Here is a 17,985-nt window from a genome sequence, read left to right as displayed (position 1 = left end):
CATAAATTTCAGTGGTTGAGTTTAGAGCATGTTCTAACGCTAAAATTGATGAGTGACGAGAAAAAGTTGATTAAAATAGTTAAAGGCGCAAAAGGGTAGTCTTATATTAAGCTAAGAAAAGAATGTAAGTGGAGAACTGTGGTGGGTGGTTAAAACTGTTCAGGCTTTCAAGAAAATGCATGAACTTCTATGCCATCAGTTGTGACTGACTGACTGACTGGAAGAATGTAGGGAGATTTCTTGTACATTTGGACATTTAGTATAGGGTTCAAGGCTGTATTTTACACACTCAGGGCAATGTCAGACATGAGAACTGCATATTAGAGTCTACTTTTTATATCTGATTTGGAAACCTGTTCAGCAATATTCACACAAAGAAGTCTTGGAGTATTTATGTAGTGCATGAATTCTGTCTGAAATGATTCTCAGATTTAAGGCGATAATTCGCTGACCAAGGGATTTCTTGTATGTGTTCACTGAAAATGTATTATCTATAGTCAAGGACTTAATGCTTGAAATACTTAAAAATGTCAGTTGTCTGAAAAGTTGATTTTTCAGTATCTGTGTGTTTTGAGGTTTTTTTTATGAACAATTCTCATGCTGATAATGTTTCTGTTATTTTTAATTAGAAACAGCATGGGTATTAGCATTAACTGGCTTTTCAGTGTGAACTAGTTGGACTCCACTGTTCTTCCTGACATAGAGAAATGCCATTTTAATATAGCACATTATTCTGTGTTGAGCCTCAACACTACTGTAGTTAAAATGCACACTAATTTAAGAATCTAAAACTTGCACCTAATGTAGAGAGCTGCTGCAAACTTAACAGTATGCTGTTTATCATACCTAAAAGGTGTGCAGAGCAGACTGAGAGAATTTGTCATTTCCCTCAAATAGAAATTTTCCCCTGCCTATATAGACAGTATCCGGCCTTTCCTAGACTTACAGTAGTTTACTGCTAAATTGTGAATCTACTTTTGAGTCCTGGTTAGTGTTGATTATGCTTACAATAGGTGCCAACATGACGTGAACCATTGTTAACATAGCAGGTGGTGGAGAGATGTGTATGGTGATGTGACTGGTCACATCTTGGCCTGCATTGGCCCATAAACTAATACGTTGAAAGAGAGATAGTATTGTATAAAGTTGTTACTGTGAGGTAGATATTCAAGCTCTACAATCTGACTCTTAAGTAGTTACTTTTAACGTCATATTTCTCTTGTTAAAAATGTCATAATTCAGATTGTCTTGAGAACAGATTATGGAAAAATGTACATATAGCCCTGCTCATTACTAAACTGTATATGTCCTGATAAAAGAGATTTGTCAGCTGTCTGCCCATATGCATTCTGATGCCAGAGGAGGGTTATGATGCTACCAGTTACTCCTGATGCAGCAGAAGTGTCTCTTCAGCATCTACATACCATAAAACTAAATACATAAAACCGAAATGGTCTGTGAAAAGTAGTGTGCCTCTGTCAGAATTCTGGAAAACTGATACAGCCAAATCTGGTTGTGTTCAAATGTAGACAGTGGTATCTCCCTGTTCCTGAATGAATAATAAAAGGTGAATATTCTTTCCACGTAAACTTCCAGTTGCTATTAGTGAAAACTTCATTTTTTGCAGGAAAACAAAATATGCTAGCTTCTTTAAAACATTGAAAGAAGTTTGTTGTTCCTCTAAATATTTGAGTTTCTGACGCAATTCAAAATGCTGACTTGTTCATGTGTTTTTAAATAGCTGCTAGCGTTATTGAATTGTATTAATTGAAGAGAACATGCACATAAGATTAAACATTGTTGATGTAATAATTATAGATTTGACCGCATAACAACTAGTAGCTTTTCTTGATATGCTAAGTAACTGAGATAGCAAGATAATGGATGAAGCACTTCAAACCTGCATCACTGCCATTTTAACAGTGATACCCATTTAATAATTAAATTAAGCAAAGGTGGAAGTTTACTATCTTTGATTATAATCATCAAAATTGTAGATTTCAGCATTTTATCTGTAAGAAAAGAATGAAAGTATGTATTAAACATTCACATTTCAAAGCTTTCTATAACAGTTTTACTTTATAATATGCTATTACAGATTGTTGAGACCTTAGTTGGTTAAATTAAAAACTTGAGCCTAATTAGGTCTCGGAAAACTTATTTTCTAGATTGATTTGTCAGTTTGTATTTGAATTCTGATACAGATGAAATGCTTACCATTTGAAGGAACTGAATCGCTCTAGGTATTTCCCATCTCTAATTCTGCAGAACAGTCAATATAATATAGTCAATATTACAGTTATAATCAGTATCTCAACATCCTCAGTGTATAAGCCACGAAACTCTTATTCTTACAAAACAAGTTACTGTAAATAGACTAGTCTCTAAGAATAGTTAATGTTAACACTATGAACTCTTTAACCTGCCCTTCATAATTACACATGCATGCCATTCTTACTTTCTAGTGAGCTTAACCCAAAAGCAGTCTGTTCATAGTCTGCACAGCCATATGCTGCAGGCATGAGTGTATCTTCTGTAGGAATAGTTCAAATGGCTTATGGTAGACATCTGAATTGCCTTGAAAACCCTAGGGTCACCATTAGTCAGCTGGCAAAACACAAACACATATGTATTCTTCTCACACAACTAGCATAACTCATTGAGCATGAAGATGTCAGCTTGTATGAGAGTACATGTGTATCAAATCATATAATAATAAAATCATAGTAACCATGTTTTTAGTCTAGCCTTTTGAACATTATATCAGTCAGCCACTGATCCATGTAGTTCCACACTGTCTGCTCTGACAGGCTCTTGGGTTGAGAAATGTCTTGCCCATCAGCAACGTCTAGAGATGACAGGGATTTAATGTGGGATCATTTGCTTGCAAAGTACATACTCTGCTAGTGAGCTGTGGTCCTTTTCCTTGATATGTATAGGTTTTGTATACTGCCTAATTTTTTTCTAGCCCCAATGAATTGGGGGGTGGGGTTGTATGAAATACTGTAGGTTTAAGGTAGCCTCAAGTCCGCCACACTTACCAGGCCTTAGCTTACACACTCTTGTATGCAGGGGAATCCTATCTTAATTCTGTCCCTTAAATTAATCTGCTTACTTTGCCAGCCTTCTTACTCTTGAACATCAACAAGCAGAACTGGGAATGAATGAGTACAAGTGAAATGTTTATCAGTTATATATATATTGAAGATCTGACAACCTTCTCTCATTCCATGGAGTTGCAACGCTTTATACCTAAGCAGACACCTTTCCTCTTTCTTACCTGTTAATAGTTTATCAAGCTTATCCACAACAAGCTGTGCATCTTTTTTATTAAAACATAGCGGGGGCTTGAATTTAAGCACATTCCTTCCTGGGCCATCAGTGCTCAATAGAATGAATTCTTCCTTCAACCTAGAATTTAGGAAATGGATTAAAATGACATAATATTAAAACCATTTTTCCTGTTGAATGTTAAATTTGTTTAGCTATTATATCATTGCTTTTGTTTGGTTACTTCTTAAAAACTAGGTTTTGTTCCCTGCCTGAAGATCCAATACATTAAGTTAGTAGGGATTTTGTGGGGAAATAGTCTGTCTTGCAAAGACCCATCAGGCTACATGCCACAGTCGTGCAATAACAGTAACTCTCTGAACCAGTATTGTTTTTACAAAACTCTATATGTGGGCTATGAGAACTTTGGTACAGAATTCTAGAACTAGCTGCTCCGATATTGGAGTCTTTCCACAGTAGTCTAACTGTGGTTGTTAGTTTCTGGAAGATTATCAGTTTGTTTACCCCAGAAAGTTTCAACCTAGAACTGGGTGCAACAGTTCCAGAGGAATCAGAGAACCCCTCTTATGAGCCATAGACTTCATAGACTACGGGAAAGAAAAACATAATTTTATAAAATGTCTAAAAGGTAAGTAACCATAGGGCCGGAGCCTCAACCCTGTCCTCTGCAAATGTCCTGATTCCACCGATCTGCAGCTGTTATGTCTTGGTCTCTTTTAAGAGCATGTTGCTTGTTTCTAAGAATTTACAGCTAATGCCTATAAACGATATGCAAAAAATTGTGCTGCTGTACACAACAGGAGCTACTATGAGACATTTGCGAAGGTAAAGGGAGAGGGAAAAGAACCTTCTTTCTGACCTCTGCTATCAACCAGCACAAATATATAACTATTTTAATCTTGAAAATACTCATACCAGCAGTGTTTATATTCAGAGGTACATGAAGATGTTCTAGTTTGGGGCATATATTCAGTTGTGTGACTGGGAAAATTTACCTTGTTGTTAGGAACTCAGCTTCTTTGGTAGCAGGAGTTCTTTTTGTTTGGTCTTGCACCAGGTCAACTCCAATGAACAATCCTGAACCCCTTTCAAAGAAATGAAAATCAGCAAGATGGCAGAAATCAGAAAAATGGCTTATGACATTATGCACCATTAACTGATCCAGTGTTGAATTGCCAATTTCTGTCTCTTCCCTCTCTTCTGCCCCACCAACTTTATTGGGTTGTTAGGTAGATTAAAGGGAAGAGGTGAAAACAATATAGGATGTTTTGAGAGAAGGGTGGAGCAGAAATGAAGTTAAAAAATACATCTCGGAGGTCCCATTGATTAAAAACAATTCAGGAGTGCTGACTGTTGTGGGTTTTCTGGGGTTTGGCCATGATCTGGTAGTTTCTGTGCCTAATTGTTTCACCCACATCTATCGCTGGCATCTTCAGAGGCATGGCACAGTGCCACAGAGAGAAACACGTCTTACTGTGAAATGCCTCTGAGGATGCCAGTGATAGATGTGGGTGAAACAGGAGCAAAAGCTACCAGACCATGGCCACACAGCTTGGAAAACCTACAACAGCCAGTTGATTCTGGCCATGAAAGCCTTCGACAATACTATTCAGAGAGTAATGGAAAAAGAACAGTATTTTTAAAAAGATAATAACTAGTTATATCAAGTAAGACTGACTTAAGAAGTCATCTGTTTTCTGCTTTACCATTTTTACTACCCTGGCTTTAAAAGAAATTTTGCAAATAGGAAAGTCTGCCTTATTACAATTCTGAGTAGTAGCATTTAATTCTGTGTACCACCAGTTCTTTATAAAAGCAGCTTTTCATTATTTACTTTTTGTTATGGTTGTCCACTTTCAGGAAATAACACCTTATGACTTCCAATTCATTTTACCTCTTTTTCTACAATTTGTTTAATTTTTTAAGTATTGAAAAAAAGATTGTTTAAGACAATTATCATAAATCCCTCTTGGATTAGTGGTCATTTTTATGACAGTTTCTGCAATTGAGAAGTTTTATCCAGTGATGGCTCAACAGAATGCTGTGTCAGAAGAAGATTTTACCCGCTTAACTCCTCTTCCCAGCAGTCATCCTGACCCTGGAAACGTTTTTGGGGGTTGTGAGACGCTCATGGAATAGTAGTTGCAAAATGGGTGGGCTGCTTGAGAAAAGATGAAATCAGCTTTGTGCCTTTTCAGCCAGCCAAGTACTGACTGATGTACAAGGGAGCAATTTTGCCCCTTTGTGTTGTGGCCCACGAACCGGTGTGGCAGTTTCTTATATCACATAGATTTTACAATCACGGGAAACAATTTTCCTGAGGTTGAAAGAGACAGCTCGTAGAAATGGAAAATGAGGATGATCCATGGTCCCTGTATAAGTGGAACACTGAAACCAATCCAGTGGGACAAAATGATTGATACCTGACATCACCAATTAGGCAATGTTTTTCTTTTTGTTGATGTAGTAGTTCCATGAGGAAGCTTCCCACTTGAAGAGAATGGGCTTGAAGCTGTTCCTTTTCAATGACATCCAAAACTGCTAAACCAATTGCACAAGACACAGGATTGCCTCCAAACTGGGCCCCCACGATTGGGGAGGAGGAAGAAAAAGAAAAAAAAGTAGAGATGCTTTCTACATTTAATGGTGTGATATGTTATAAAAATACTATTTAAATTTGATGTAGTTATACAAGCAATATGTTGTAAATGAAAATGCATTAAACATTATTCCTAGTAAGGCTAACATCCACATTTAGAACACAGGTTCTGTGACTGCTTGCTGTGCTAAAATACTTACTGTGTTAAAATATTCCACTCCTGTTGCTGAAAATGCCTCTGCAATGTCCTTAGTTGTTGCCACACAGGAGACAGGATGTCCATTGCCAATAGGTTTTCCCATTGTGACGATATCAGGGATAAAATCCTCTCCCTGAAGCTGAAATGCCCAGAAATGTTTGCCAACTCTCCCAAAGCCGACTTGAATTTCATCAGCAATGAACACACCTCCTGCCTTGTGTATGTGCCTATTAAGAGAGTTAGAGATCATTGAAATTCATATAGTGTAACCAATTATTTTGTTCCAAGTATTCCAAATGTCATTTTTTCTAAATATTGTTAGTGATTTCTTCATTGAACTGACACAGAAATATGTATGTTTTAACATGAGATGACTTGGCTCAATAAAGGAATCCATGATAGTCTTCAGTTTGCGAGACCAGAGTACAGCAGCTAATGATAGGACATGTTGGAGATCATTAATTCAAAGGGTGACTAGAAGTTAAAAGTGACTTAATGGCACTTAACACACATAATGTAACCCCAAAAAGCTTTGCCTAATCTATGGGAAAGTGCTTAATTTTCCTACTAAAATCAAATGGGACTTTGATTTCATGAGGAAGAGCTTAACTTGTCTGGATCATGTTCCTGATTAGCAGTAGCGGACCAAGGAGGATACCAGCAATCCAAGACCTCTTTCCACACACTCCTGATTTTCGTGGGATTTGATCCACAAGCACTGTGGAATCAGTTCATTTAGAATTGGGCAGGGTTCTTCCACTTGTCTGCCCCCTGTGCATTTTTGCAGTTGTGGAGTTAATTTTCTTCTGCGTGTCATTTAAATAATGAGGATTATCCAGGGAAGAAGGTTAACAGTGACTTCAGAGCACTTCCAACCATTTTTGAAAGGCCCTAAAATATAGAAATAACAATGTAGTATTATAATGATAGTATAAGCAGGGGCTCTGAATTCTCAGCTTTTATTTTTTTAAAAAAGTCTGTAGTTGAGATATAAGGTAAAAAGGCATATCTTTGTGAGGGGAAAGGACTAGAGACTTACTTTTTTAAAAAACAAAAGCTTGAAATTCAGATAAATTAAATTATCATTACAAAACCACAGTGTTATATTGATGTCTACGGGCCTTAAAAAAATCACGCCTTTTGGAGAGGAGAGGGATTGGTTTAACAATGCCGAGAGTCCAGCTATTGAAAAGTGGGCTGGAAGTAGGTGGGATAAAGAATATTGATAGAAACATTACTCACTAGAACAGGAGTCTGCAACCTGTGGCTCTCCAGATGTTCATGAACTACAATTCCCAATTGGCCATGCTGACGGGCTGATGGGAATTGTAGTTCATGAACATCTGGAGAGCCGCAGGTTGCATTCCTCTGCACTAGAAAAACATTGGGGTAAAAGTCTGGAAAGGTGTGTGTGTGTGTGTGGGGGGGGGGAATAAACCAAAAAACTTAGATGAAAACTGAAGGTGCAAAAATGTGTGGAAATTGGGATAAATTGAAGCAGTATGGGGCCAAAACTGACCAAAAAAAACCCCATGCAGAAAAGCCCTAGACAACCAGTTAATCTAGATCAGGGGTAGGGAACCTGCGGCTCTCCAGATGTTCAGGAACTACAATTCCCATCAGCCCCTACCAGCATGGCCAATTGGAGAGAGCCGCAGGTTCCCTACCCCTGATCTAGATCAAATGAGGAAAGTTCAAGAAAAATTTAGCTTATATGTACTACTTACTCTGCTGCCTTCTGGAAATAACCTGGTGGTGGAATGATTTGTCCAGCAACACTTGGTAAAGATTCAGCAAAAAATGCAGCAAACTGAAAAGTTAAATGTTTGTAACAATAGTGAAACTAGCTTTAGAAGGATAAATTTACATTGCAATTCCTTAAAACTTGAAACAGTATTTGAGAAACAGCTGTGAGCAATGTGCCTAATCTGGAAAGCTGTCAGTAGCAAGCTACATGATTGCATGCTGCTGTTCATAAATATCTCTCACTGATATCTGTATCTGTATCCAGACAGCCTTTCTGAGCACAACTCACACTTCTTGTTAGGCTGAAATATGTTTGTTGTGATGTACCCGATTTTTTTTAAGTTAATCAAAGGTTTCCTTTATTCTACCTTTCTACTTTTTTGGTGTCCTTGATCAATTATTTTTTTTACTTCATTGGCATATGCTGAGCCTGGATCCTTGTGGTCTTCTCTAAACAATCCTCGGTATGTATCGGGAAGAGGAACCTAACCAAATAAAGGGTAATTTGTTATTGAGACAGACAGGGTTTTTAAAAAAAAAATTGAAAAAGGTCAATGTTTTGTAGTCTCTTCTGCATACCACATGGACCCATTCCTTTTGTCCGTCTAGATTTCTGAACTTATATGGACTTATGTCAATCAAGGATGTCAGATGTCCATGATAAGCACTTAAAACAAAAACAAACAATCAGCAGAGCTACATAATTAATCCACACCTGCAATTCGTTAGGGCTAACATAGAGTTTGCCAAACTGGAGCAGCTGCTCTGATGTTTTAGGCATTTTTTCACTTGTTCTCTTTGTAAAAAACATGGTGAAGCATTAGTTTAAATTAGAGACAGTTTAATCAAGCATGGGATCTGAGTCATATCTAATAACAGTATTGTATAATTTATTGCAAAGTTGTATGCACTATACTTTGGTCACAACATGCAGTATAATTAGTGTGTCTGGTACATTTCTAATTTTGAAGTTAAGCAGGATACACTTAGTATGAGAAACCACCTGGAACCCATGTATTCTGCCGTGAACCTCTTGGAAGAAGTGCAAAGTTAACAAAACCAGTTTTCAGATGTTACCGTCCTGACCGTTTTGAATATGCATACAGAACGAACTTGCTAAAAGATGTCCTCCTGATAGGTGTGATCACCATGTCTTCTGAAAGGGGATTTTCCATGTTGGTACAAATAAATCAGAGGTCTGATACATGTGATGCCCCTTTCTGAAGAAAGTGATAATGAATATCAGGAGCATTGTGTGTATCACATTTGTCTCATATGCACAATCAAATAGATTACAGAACAAGATTATTTCGTTATTTACATTATCAATAGTCTGCATTTCTCACAAGGATTCAAGGAGGGTTAATAAGGGTGATTCTGCACAGGCCAAATATAATGGGTTCAGGCCATTTTTTAAGGCTTTATGGAGGAGAAGTTCCCCCAGAACTCGCCCCCCAAATGCTTTTAACCCATTACATTTGTTTGAACCTGGGTTAAATGAAAGCTGCTAAATTAGCGACTATTTTTCTCCAACCCGGGTTTCAGACGTTTCCTGCTTGCCTGTGCGAACTATGGCAAGCAAGAAGCATTCTATTCCCACTCCCTTCTAGCCACCATTATGGTAGATTCTCTATTAGGTGGCCACCATATTGTGCTGGTAAGTGGGTGGGGGGATTTTCAGCTGTGCGGTTTGCAGGGAAACACTTTCCCATGCGAATCATGCTGCCTCCTGCTGCTGGGATCCCAGTGATCCTGCCTGACCCCTACACCTCCTGCGCAAACGGCAGCACAGGCAGCATGGACTCATTTAACCCATTAGTGTTATCTGTGCAGAATCTGTCATAATGAGTCAGTACAATCAATAAAACGAGACAATTGATAAATGATGTATTAGATTGTAGAAATGTGGAATCATCAGAAAGAACCGAAGCATAGCATAAGTCTTAATATAACATGTTAAGCAGTGCAAACATTTTTACATATTAGGATTCTACTTATAGTAAGCTATAGCATTGTAGATCACAGACCTAATAATTTATCCTGTTACTTGCATAGAAAAGATCTCTTGAATAATTCAGTTTTACATAGCTTGTGAAAAGTCAGGAATGTGGGATCTTTCTTGACCTTCGCAATGGAGAAGGCGCATATATAGGCAGTTTTTGATTTTGCCCATTTGCAGGTTAGCACTTGCAGAGACATGCTGACATGAGCAAAGCTGTTGTGGTGGAGCTTATGAAGAGAGGCAGACCCACAGATATGAGGGACCAAGGCCATGAAGGTCTTTGATGTATGTGATAGCCAATACCTTAAATTGTGTCCAGTAAACACATAGGTGAGTGACTAATTTTTAATAATTTCTGAATTATAGTGAATTAAAAATGTTTTATATACTTACTGATCCATTACAATAACATCCTCATGCTTTGTATATTGCCGGGCCAGTCTCAGGGCAAGATCATTAGCTTCTGATCTACAATCGAAAAGTTCCATGATGGTTTTATTGTACATATACAGCCAAACAATGATCTCCCAAGCATTGTTTTATATCTGCAGTTTACAGAACTGAGTGGTCAGACTCTGGATTTACACATAGGCACAAAAATGAGTATGTACAAAAAGTAAACATTGTGATGTGATGCTACGCCATGGGTTGGAAACGATCCAGTGCTTGCAAAAGGGACTACCTTTACCTTATTACAAAAAGCACCACTGAGTGAACATTACAGTTTTTATATAGCCAATGTACACACTTTTCTAACGAAACATTTCAGTGTCACAGACTGCTTGATGCATTCACCTTGTGGTATATATTCCAAATTGGTTCTGTTTAAAAAATCAAGTGAAAATAAATACTAGTTATCAAAACAAAGGTAACAGAGTATAGTTTTTCTACTACACAATTCACTTCCATGGGTGTGTAGGTGTAAAAAATGACTATATGCTTTTGCAACAAGGTGTGAAAAGAGGTCTGTAAAATTCAAGTGTCACGACTGGTTCCAAAAGTCAATTTTTAATTTTAGTATTTCCAATACATAAAACAATCCTATGCATAGTTATTCAGAGCTGAATCCTACTGAATGCCATTGGCATCTTGTTTCAAGTAACTCCATAAAATATTTTTGCCTCAGTCAGTGCTCAGTGTAAATGAAGATGAGAAGGCAATGAAGAAACTGCCTTGCGTGATATTAAGCACTTACCCTGAATTCAAAAAATAGAAGGTACACAGTTTTTCAGGCAATGTATTAGAAAGCTTTTGTGCATAATCTACCAGGTTGTCATGTAGATACCGAGAGTTTGTATTTAACGCCTGGTTTTGTTGATGTGCTGCACGGACTACCTCAGGATGGCAGTGTCCAACTGAAAGACAAGTTAGATGGGGAGAGAAAGTCTATTTCAGTGTCTGCTCAAAAGGGATATTACCATACATTTAATAACCAATTATGTTGTTTTAAACTCTGACTAATTTATACACAGTTCAGTCCAGAAAAATTATGGGAACTGGGTCTCCTTGTGCCAATTTAAGATAATTTAATTTGATGGACGTGCTCAATCATTAACTGCAATACAGAGGCACAAGTGAAATAAATTTAGCAGTTTCCTTGTTATGCTTTAAATCAGCAGGACAATACACAAGGTATGACACATAGCCTTTTGTTACCTAGCTGTTCCTTAATTCTGTTCCAAAGTCATTAAGTTCTGGCATTGTTTGCTATGGTGTTGCATGGTGCCAGACCAATGGATGTATACAGGGTCTATCCATAAAGGCAGTATACATCTGAAACCTCAGAGAGAGTCAAAGCTGAGGGCCATGGAATGATATGTAGCAGGAGAAAAGTTAAAAATAAGGCCTTGCTGCACTTCTCTGACCCCAGTTGAACACACCAGAAGTAGCTTTCATGGTTTAAAATGTCCACTGAAGTAGCATATGGAACATGTAGTTGGGACTTAATGAGAAATCGAGTTCACACTTGCCATGAGCAACATTGTTTATACAGTCAAGGTACTCGTTTCCAGTTTCATCATACATATACTGGCCCTTTGCTCTTGTAATCTTCACTGGGTCTTCTGGAAAAAAAAGCCTGCAGGAGGATCTGAAGGAAGGGGGAAGAAATAAGAACTTTGTAGAACTTAAGCACTTAAAAAAAACAATTATTTTACTGCCAATTTGTGTATGTCAACTCCAGATACCTAAAAACAACAGCATAAGAATAATAACAATCATAAAAACAAATCATAGCGTAACAGAAGCACATAATATTTAGTAGCCTAAAATAATATTCATAATACATATTTTAAAAGCAGCTTTAAAAGAAAGAATGCTTGAGATGAAAGCCTGGTTAAAAAAATTGTTTTTGCTGGAGCATAAATGACAGTAACTTAGGTGTCAGGTGAGTTGTAAGAGGGCAGCCATTGTAAAGCCAAAGTGCCATTGATAAAGTCTGACTGGTTGCTGCCAGCTTCACTTATGAAGGTGGGCGCTTAACAGGTAGGCTGGACAGTATTGGAAAAGATGGCTGTTCAGGTGCCCTGGCCCAAAACCATTTAGAATCTTGAAATAACCAGCATGTTGAAATATGCCCAGAAATATACAGGCAGACAATGCTGAGCTTTAATCATGGGAATGATACAACTGCTGTATCTAACATGGCTGCCATGTTTTACAATACAGTAGCCTGGCTGCCACATATTTCTAAGGAAGCCCCTCAAAGTTTTCTAAGAGAGCCTCTCATAAAGTGCATTTCATTAATCTAACTTGAATATGATCAGCACATGAGTCACTATCGTCAGATCATGCTTCAAAGAATGGCAGGAGTCAGTTAATTGACTTGAGTAAATAAAAGGTGCTCCATGATGCTGTGAAGATCTGAACCTCCAACCATAGATCAGGATCCAACAGCACTCCCAAGTTACAAACCTACTCCTTCCGAGTAGTACAACCACCCAATATAGGCTGACTGCTTGAGCAGTTTTATCGAGGCTAGGCCCACCTGTAACCACCAGACAATTTAATGTCACCCTATTTGCATGACTCATCGAAGCCCAGCTGCTTGCTACTGTTCAATAGCAGCAACTACACAAAAGCTAGTGTGGTGTAATGCTTTGGGTTCACATTTTATAGAAATAAAACAGTAAATATAATGGAAAAGTGAGGATATGGTTGCTGCCTGTAGTAGAGAAAGAAGAAATATTGTGAAGAAAGGAATACAAGGAGAAGAAGAAGAAGAGTTTGGATTTATATCCCCCCTTTCTCTCCTGTAGGAGACTCAAAAGAGCTTACAATCTCCTTGCCCTTCCCCGTTCACAACAAACACCCTGTGAGGTAGGTGGGGCTGAGAGAGCTCCAAGAAGCTGTGACTAGCCCAAGGTCACCCAGCTGGCGTGTGTGGGAGTGCACAGGCTAATCTGATTTCCCCAGATAAGCCTCCACAGCTCAGGCAGCAGAGCAGAGACTCAAACCCGGTTCCTCCAGATTAGATACATGAGCTCTTAACCTTCTACGCCACTGTGAGGTACTTCACCCTGCCAGTGCCTGGTGGCTGGCACTGTGCAACTCAGCCGGACTTTTCCCTGGGAGAGGTTGTCAGGGGTTGGGAAAGGAAGGGTAAACTGAAGGAGGCAGCAAAGAGAGGCTCAGGGGGCTTTCAGAGAAGGAGAAGAGGAACTGGTAGGGAAGGATCCCCTGCTTGTTAGTATGTGTAATTCTCAATGCAGTCCAATCTGTGGATACTTAAATCTAGAAACTGGGGTCATGGATAGGCAAGGAAGATCTTCCTACAAACCTGAAAAATACTCCAGGCTTTCACAAAATCTTCACTCAGAAATGATAAAAGGAGCACCAAAAGCTTTAGGAATTAATGCCCTCAGTGCCTGTTACTAGGCAACCGCAACAGCATTGCCAACCTTCAAGCCTTTGTTTCTCTCAGGAAATGGAAGTGTGAGTGGGCAGGGCCCTTGTGAGTACTTCATTGGCCTTTGAGGGAGGAGTAATCTGGGCCAGGCCCAGCAGCAACTACCAGGCAACTTGATACCATGCAGGTTGCATGATTCCCCCAGGACTGACTGCTTGTTACCGTTCAATAGTAGCCATCTCATGAAAGCCAGAATGATGACATTTTCAGATGGTGAGTATGCTCTTGCTCTGATCTGTATAGCCCAAGCTAGCCCAACCATATCAGATCTTGGAAGCTAAGCAGAGTCAGCCCTGGTTAGTACCTGGATGGGAGACAATTAAGGAAATCAAGGGTTGCTAGAGAGGCAGGCAGTGGCACACTACCTCTCATAGTCTCTATGTTTGGAAACCCTACAGGGTCACCATAAGTCAGTACAACTTGATGGCACTTTCTATCACTAAGTATGCTTCTATTGTATAATTTCTGCATTGTTTAACTGTCATGTTGTTTCAACTATGTTTTAGATTTCTGCTTGTTTTCAGATGTTGGCAGTCCAAATTCTATTGCACTGTTCATTGGATGCCCCAACCTGTTGTTGGTTTTGACATACACTGTGTAATCCACATTGAGTCTTAGTCAAAAAGGCAGATTATAGGTAATGTAGAATAAACTCTGGCAGACCCAGATTCAAATCCCCATTCTGTTGTGGCCTCTCACTGGGTTACTTCAAGCCAGTCATACTCCCAGCCTAAAGTATCTCATGGGGTTGTTGGAATGATAAAATGGAGGAGCGGATGTAAATTGCTTTGAATCCCCATTGTGGAGCAAAGTGGGATTTAAATGAGCTTAGTAAATAATAAATGTAGCTTATTAGATGGGGGAGGGGATAAAATGTAGGCTGCTTGGTAGGTAGGAAGGGAGAAGAAAGCTGGTAAAAGTCAGGATATGGAGACTGCCTCAAGAAGAAAAAGAGGAAAGAGTGTAGGGAAGAGATAAAGGAGGGGAAATGTGGTACTCCCACAAGTCATTTTAGGTTCCTCAATACGCAACTGAAGCCTGCTGAGTTGGCACACTACAACTTGGAAAGCGTTTTCCTTGGCAGAATTTGTCAGGGACAGGACAAGCTGAAGAAAGCTAGATTGGCTGGTGAGTGGAAAGGAGAAAAGGAAGCAAGAAAAGGGGAACGATTTGAAGGGGGCTCTCAAAACATGGGGAAAGGGAAAATGAAATGCCCCCATAAGGCCTTGTGACTCTTCTACTTGTCTATTCTGGACTCTGTTCTGAATAGAGACCTTTATATCCACACCTCGAATATCAATATCACAATACCAATATCTGGTAATACCAATATTACAAGCATTCTTTAGAAAAAGGATTCATCTATCTCTGAATGCCCACATATTCAGACTCGCCTTACTTTTGCATCCATACCCAGTCTGTAGATTACTACTTGGGACCTTGCTCAAAATCACCTTTTTAGCCCTTGGCAACCTGCTTACTTACAGACTGGATTCTCCAAACAGCTTTCATAGTAAGTCTTGGAACATATCTTACTTCCATTAATAAAAAGTGATGCATTTGGGTGAGAACTAAATGGTGCTGAAGACTGACTGTCTTCAATATTCACTCATTTTTATATAGGTCTAATCATGTTGCCCCACGTTTAATCCAAACCATCCCCACTCATGAGGAAATAATATGATCTGGATGTGAGACAAGTTCCCAGTTTCTTTATCAAGTCGCTAGAAAAACAGAGGCCTTGTCCGTGGCTTTTAAACATTCATCACTTGGGGGAGGAGGGATAAGGGTTTCTACCATGACTCTTGCAAGATGACATGCAATCCCGGAGAAATCAGTGGGGTTAGAAGGGGATACCTCTGTTCAGGTTGACACACTAAGAGATTGTTTTGCAGTATTTAGTATTTTAAAGGCAAAAGACCACTGGAAGCATTACAGCCATTTTTTTTATAGCTCTCTAATTTGATCCACTGAAACCATCTGCAAAACTGCAACTTGGGTATCTCCACGCTTTCTCTAAGCAGTACAGAACTGACATTCACAGGTTGGGAGGTAAAATAATAATAAGACATAAAATAATAATAAGACATTTTGTTTGTAGCCTGTTATGGGCTTGGATGGCTGAAACCCAGAGGCTTGCAACCACATGGGCTGCTGAGAACTCTGGTTTAGGCATGTGGCAGAATGAGGTGGAAGAATGGGCTGTATCACTTCATATCACAGGTATGAAAATTCACATTTTAAAATACTTCCTTGGGTAATATTTCCCTGAAAATAAAGGATTTGCTTATCAATACAAAATGTTCTACCTAAGCTCATTGCCTAGGCTGGACAATGAAGAAAGCTGACAGGAACAAAGGTGGTCCATTTGAAATGTGGTGTTGGAGGAGAATTTTACAGACAACCCAAAGGACAAGTGGCTTCTAGAGCAAATCATTCTGGAGAGCCAGTGTGGTTGTCCTGGGACTAGGATCTGGGAAACTCAGGTTCAAATCATCACTCTGCCATGGATAATTACCTTGGCCAGTCAAACACCCAACAGGCAAGTCGTTGGATTGGAGACCTCCAAGGAATATCAGGAACATGACACAGAGGCAGGCAATGGCAAACCATCTCAGAATGTCTGTTGCTTTGAAAACACTATGGGAGTATCATCATAAGTTAGTTGTGACTTAACACAAATAAATCAGGCCTGAACTCTCTCTAGAAGCTACAACAACTAAACTGACACTATAATACTTCGATCATGTTATGAGAAGAGGTGACTCAGTGGATAAGTAAGTGATGCTAGTGGGGGGGGACGACGGACAGACGGACGATGCTGGGATGGTTTGACTCAAGTCAGCCACGGGCCTCAGTCTCCAATACCTGAACAAGGCTATTAACAATAGGCTGTTTAAAATGTTTTGGAGGATGTTAATTCATAGCGTCCCCATAGGCCAAAGAGACTTGATGGCACTTAACACCCCGCCCGTTAGGCTTATTGCCTTCTTGTGCTGGGTTACCTGAAGTCTCTTTGGACAGGGTGAGGGGATCTGAAAAATGTAATTCCACACCACCAATCTGAAGTGGCCCATTCAGTTCAGCTCTATTAAATTCTGAAGCCTAGGTAATGCGGTAATCAGGCTGCTCTGAAAGGCTTGAATGGTCTACACCAGATAGCAAGTGAGGTATTATATTTTCCAAAGATCCCCCTACATTAATAATTCCCTGTTAAGGGCTAACAGAAACTCATCCTGTGCGCTACACTTTTATCTGCAGAAAAGATAACTCCCCCACCCCCGCGCGATGGTTGACCGTCACAAATATAACTCCCCCACGCCTACAGACTAAAGTGGTACAGCTCGTTTCACCCCTCCACTCTGCGGCATGTTTGGAGTAGGCCAGCGCTTCTATTCAAGAGGACAGGTAACGATTCCACGAACCGCACAGGTCCTTCGGTGGCAGCCAATGAGCCGGCCGGTCTTTGAGCCGTGGCACCTACCCGATCAACCGCTTCCTCAGAGCCAAAGTCTCTAAGCGGCAACGTGGCTCGGCCTCCATGGCTTCTCCGGCCGGGAAAGGCGCCCCGAACGCGATAAAAGAGGCGGGGCTTCCGTCAGTGGTTTTTTTAAGGGACGTCTTTGAGCTCGTGCTGGGCCGGCTCAACTTCCGAGCGCAGGAAGCTTGCTAGGAGGTGAATCTGCCTCGAGGGCTTGTTGGAGGGGCTGGTTTTCAATGAGGCACTGGGGGGTAAAGCCACTGAACTTTCCTGCAGGGCTGCCTGGCTCGCTGTCTGAGATAATGGAGAACGTAAAGCACCTTTAGGTCTAAAAAGGCTTCCTCTGTTGGATTTCTACACGAGGTACCATCACCGTACTTGATACCCCATCACCGTACTTGATACCCTTTTGTAAATGTGCCTCTGAGGACCCTTCCACACATTCAGAATAATGCACTTTCAAAATTGTTTGAAAGTGGATTTTGCTATTCTGCCCAGCTGCAAAGTGAATTGAAAGTTCATTTTTCTGCATGTGCGACAGGGGCGTCGCTCTTCCGTCAAGGTGCTGAATTTCCCAGAGCGAAACCGCGAAGCCTTCTAATAAATGCAGATTTTTCTGACACATGTTATTTGAGAAGCCCATCTGGATAAAAACTTGCTTAAGCCTGGCCCTTTAAACAGCCTGGGTGGCAAACCACATGGTAACCCTTTTTTCCCCAGAATGCACTGCATTTTAGTTATCAGAGCTTTTTGGCATCTA

The 17,985-nt window shown here is 39.9% G+C and overlaps 1 protein-coding gene and 1 long non-coding RNA gene across 6 annotated transcripts; one reads left to right on the top strand and one right to left on the bottom strand.

Moving 5' to 3' along the window:
- Positions 1-35: 35 nt before the first annotated feature.
- Positions 36-17,312, bottom strand: PHYKPL (5-phosphohydroxy-L-lysine phospho-lyase). Of its 5 annotated transcripts, none has more exons than XM_048491190.1 (13): positions 17,229-17,312; positions 11,808-11,926; positions 11,033-11,192; positions 10,231-10,305; positions 8,415-8,502; positions 8,204-8,320; positions 7,817-7,899; positions 6,091-6,316; positions 5,715-5,869; positions 4,287-4,376; positions 3,281-3,411; positions 2,218-2,262; positions 36-2,012 (listed from the first exon to the last, which is right to left on the bottom strand). In XM_048491190.1, exons 1-12 carry the CDS (start codon positions 17,285-17,287, stop codon positions 2,240-2,242), a joined length of 1,326 nt encoding a protein of 441 aa, XP_048347147.1. In that variant the 5' UTR covers positions 17,288-17,312; the 3' UTR covers positions 36-2,012; positions 2,218-2,239. The 5 variants fall into 5 exon arrangements, 2 of the variants coding, with proteins under 2 accessions (XP_048347147.1, XP_048347145.1); XM_048491188.1 differs by lacking the exon at positions 17,229-17,312 and adding an exon at positions 16,263-16,360; XR_007244044.1 differs by having other exon boundaries at positions 2,218-3,411.
- LOC125429773 lies at positions 7,768-10,704 on the top strand. Its single transcript, XR_007244046.1, has 2 exons — positions 7,768-8,299; positions 10,015-10,704. It is a non-coding gene; the product is annotated as an uncharacterized LOC125429773 (long non-coding RNA).
- Positions 17,313-17,985: the final 673 nt, after the last annotated feature.

Source organism: Sphaerodactylus townsendi, linkage group LG03, assembly GCF_021028975.2.
Source record: "Sphaerodactylus townsendi isolate TG3544 linkage group LG03, MPM_Stown_v2.3, whole genome shotgun sequence".
Classification (NCBI taxonomy): domain Eukaryota; kingdom Metazoa; phylum Chordata; class Lepidosauria; order Squamata; family Sphaerodactylidae; genus Sphaerodactylus; species Sphaerodactylus townsendi.
The sequence above is the reverse complement of the archived record's forward strand: the minus strand, read 5'-3'. Positions and strand labels throughout refer to the sequence as shown.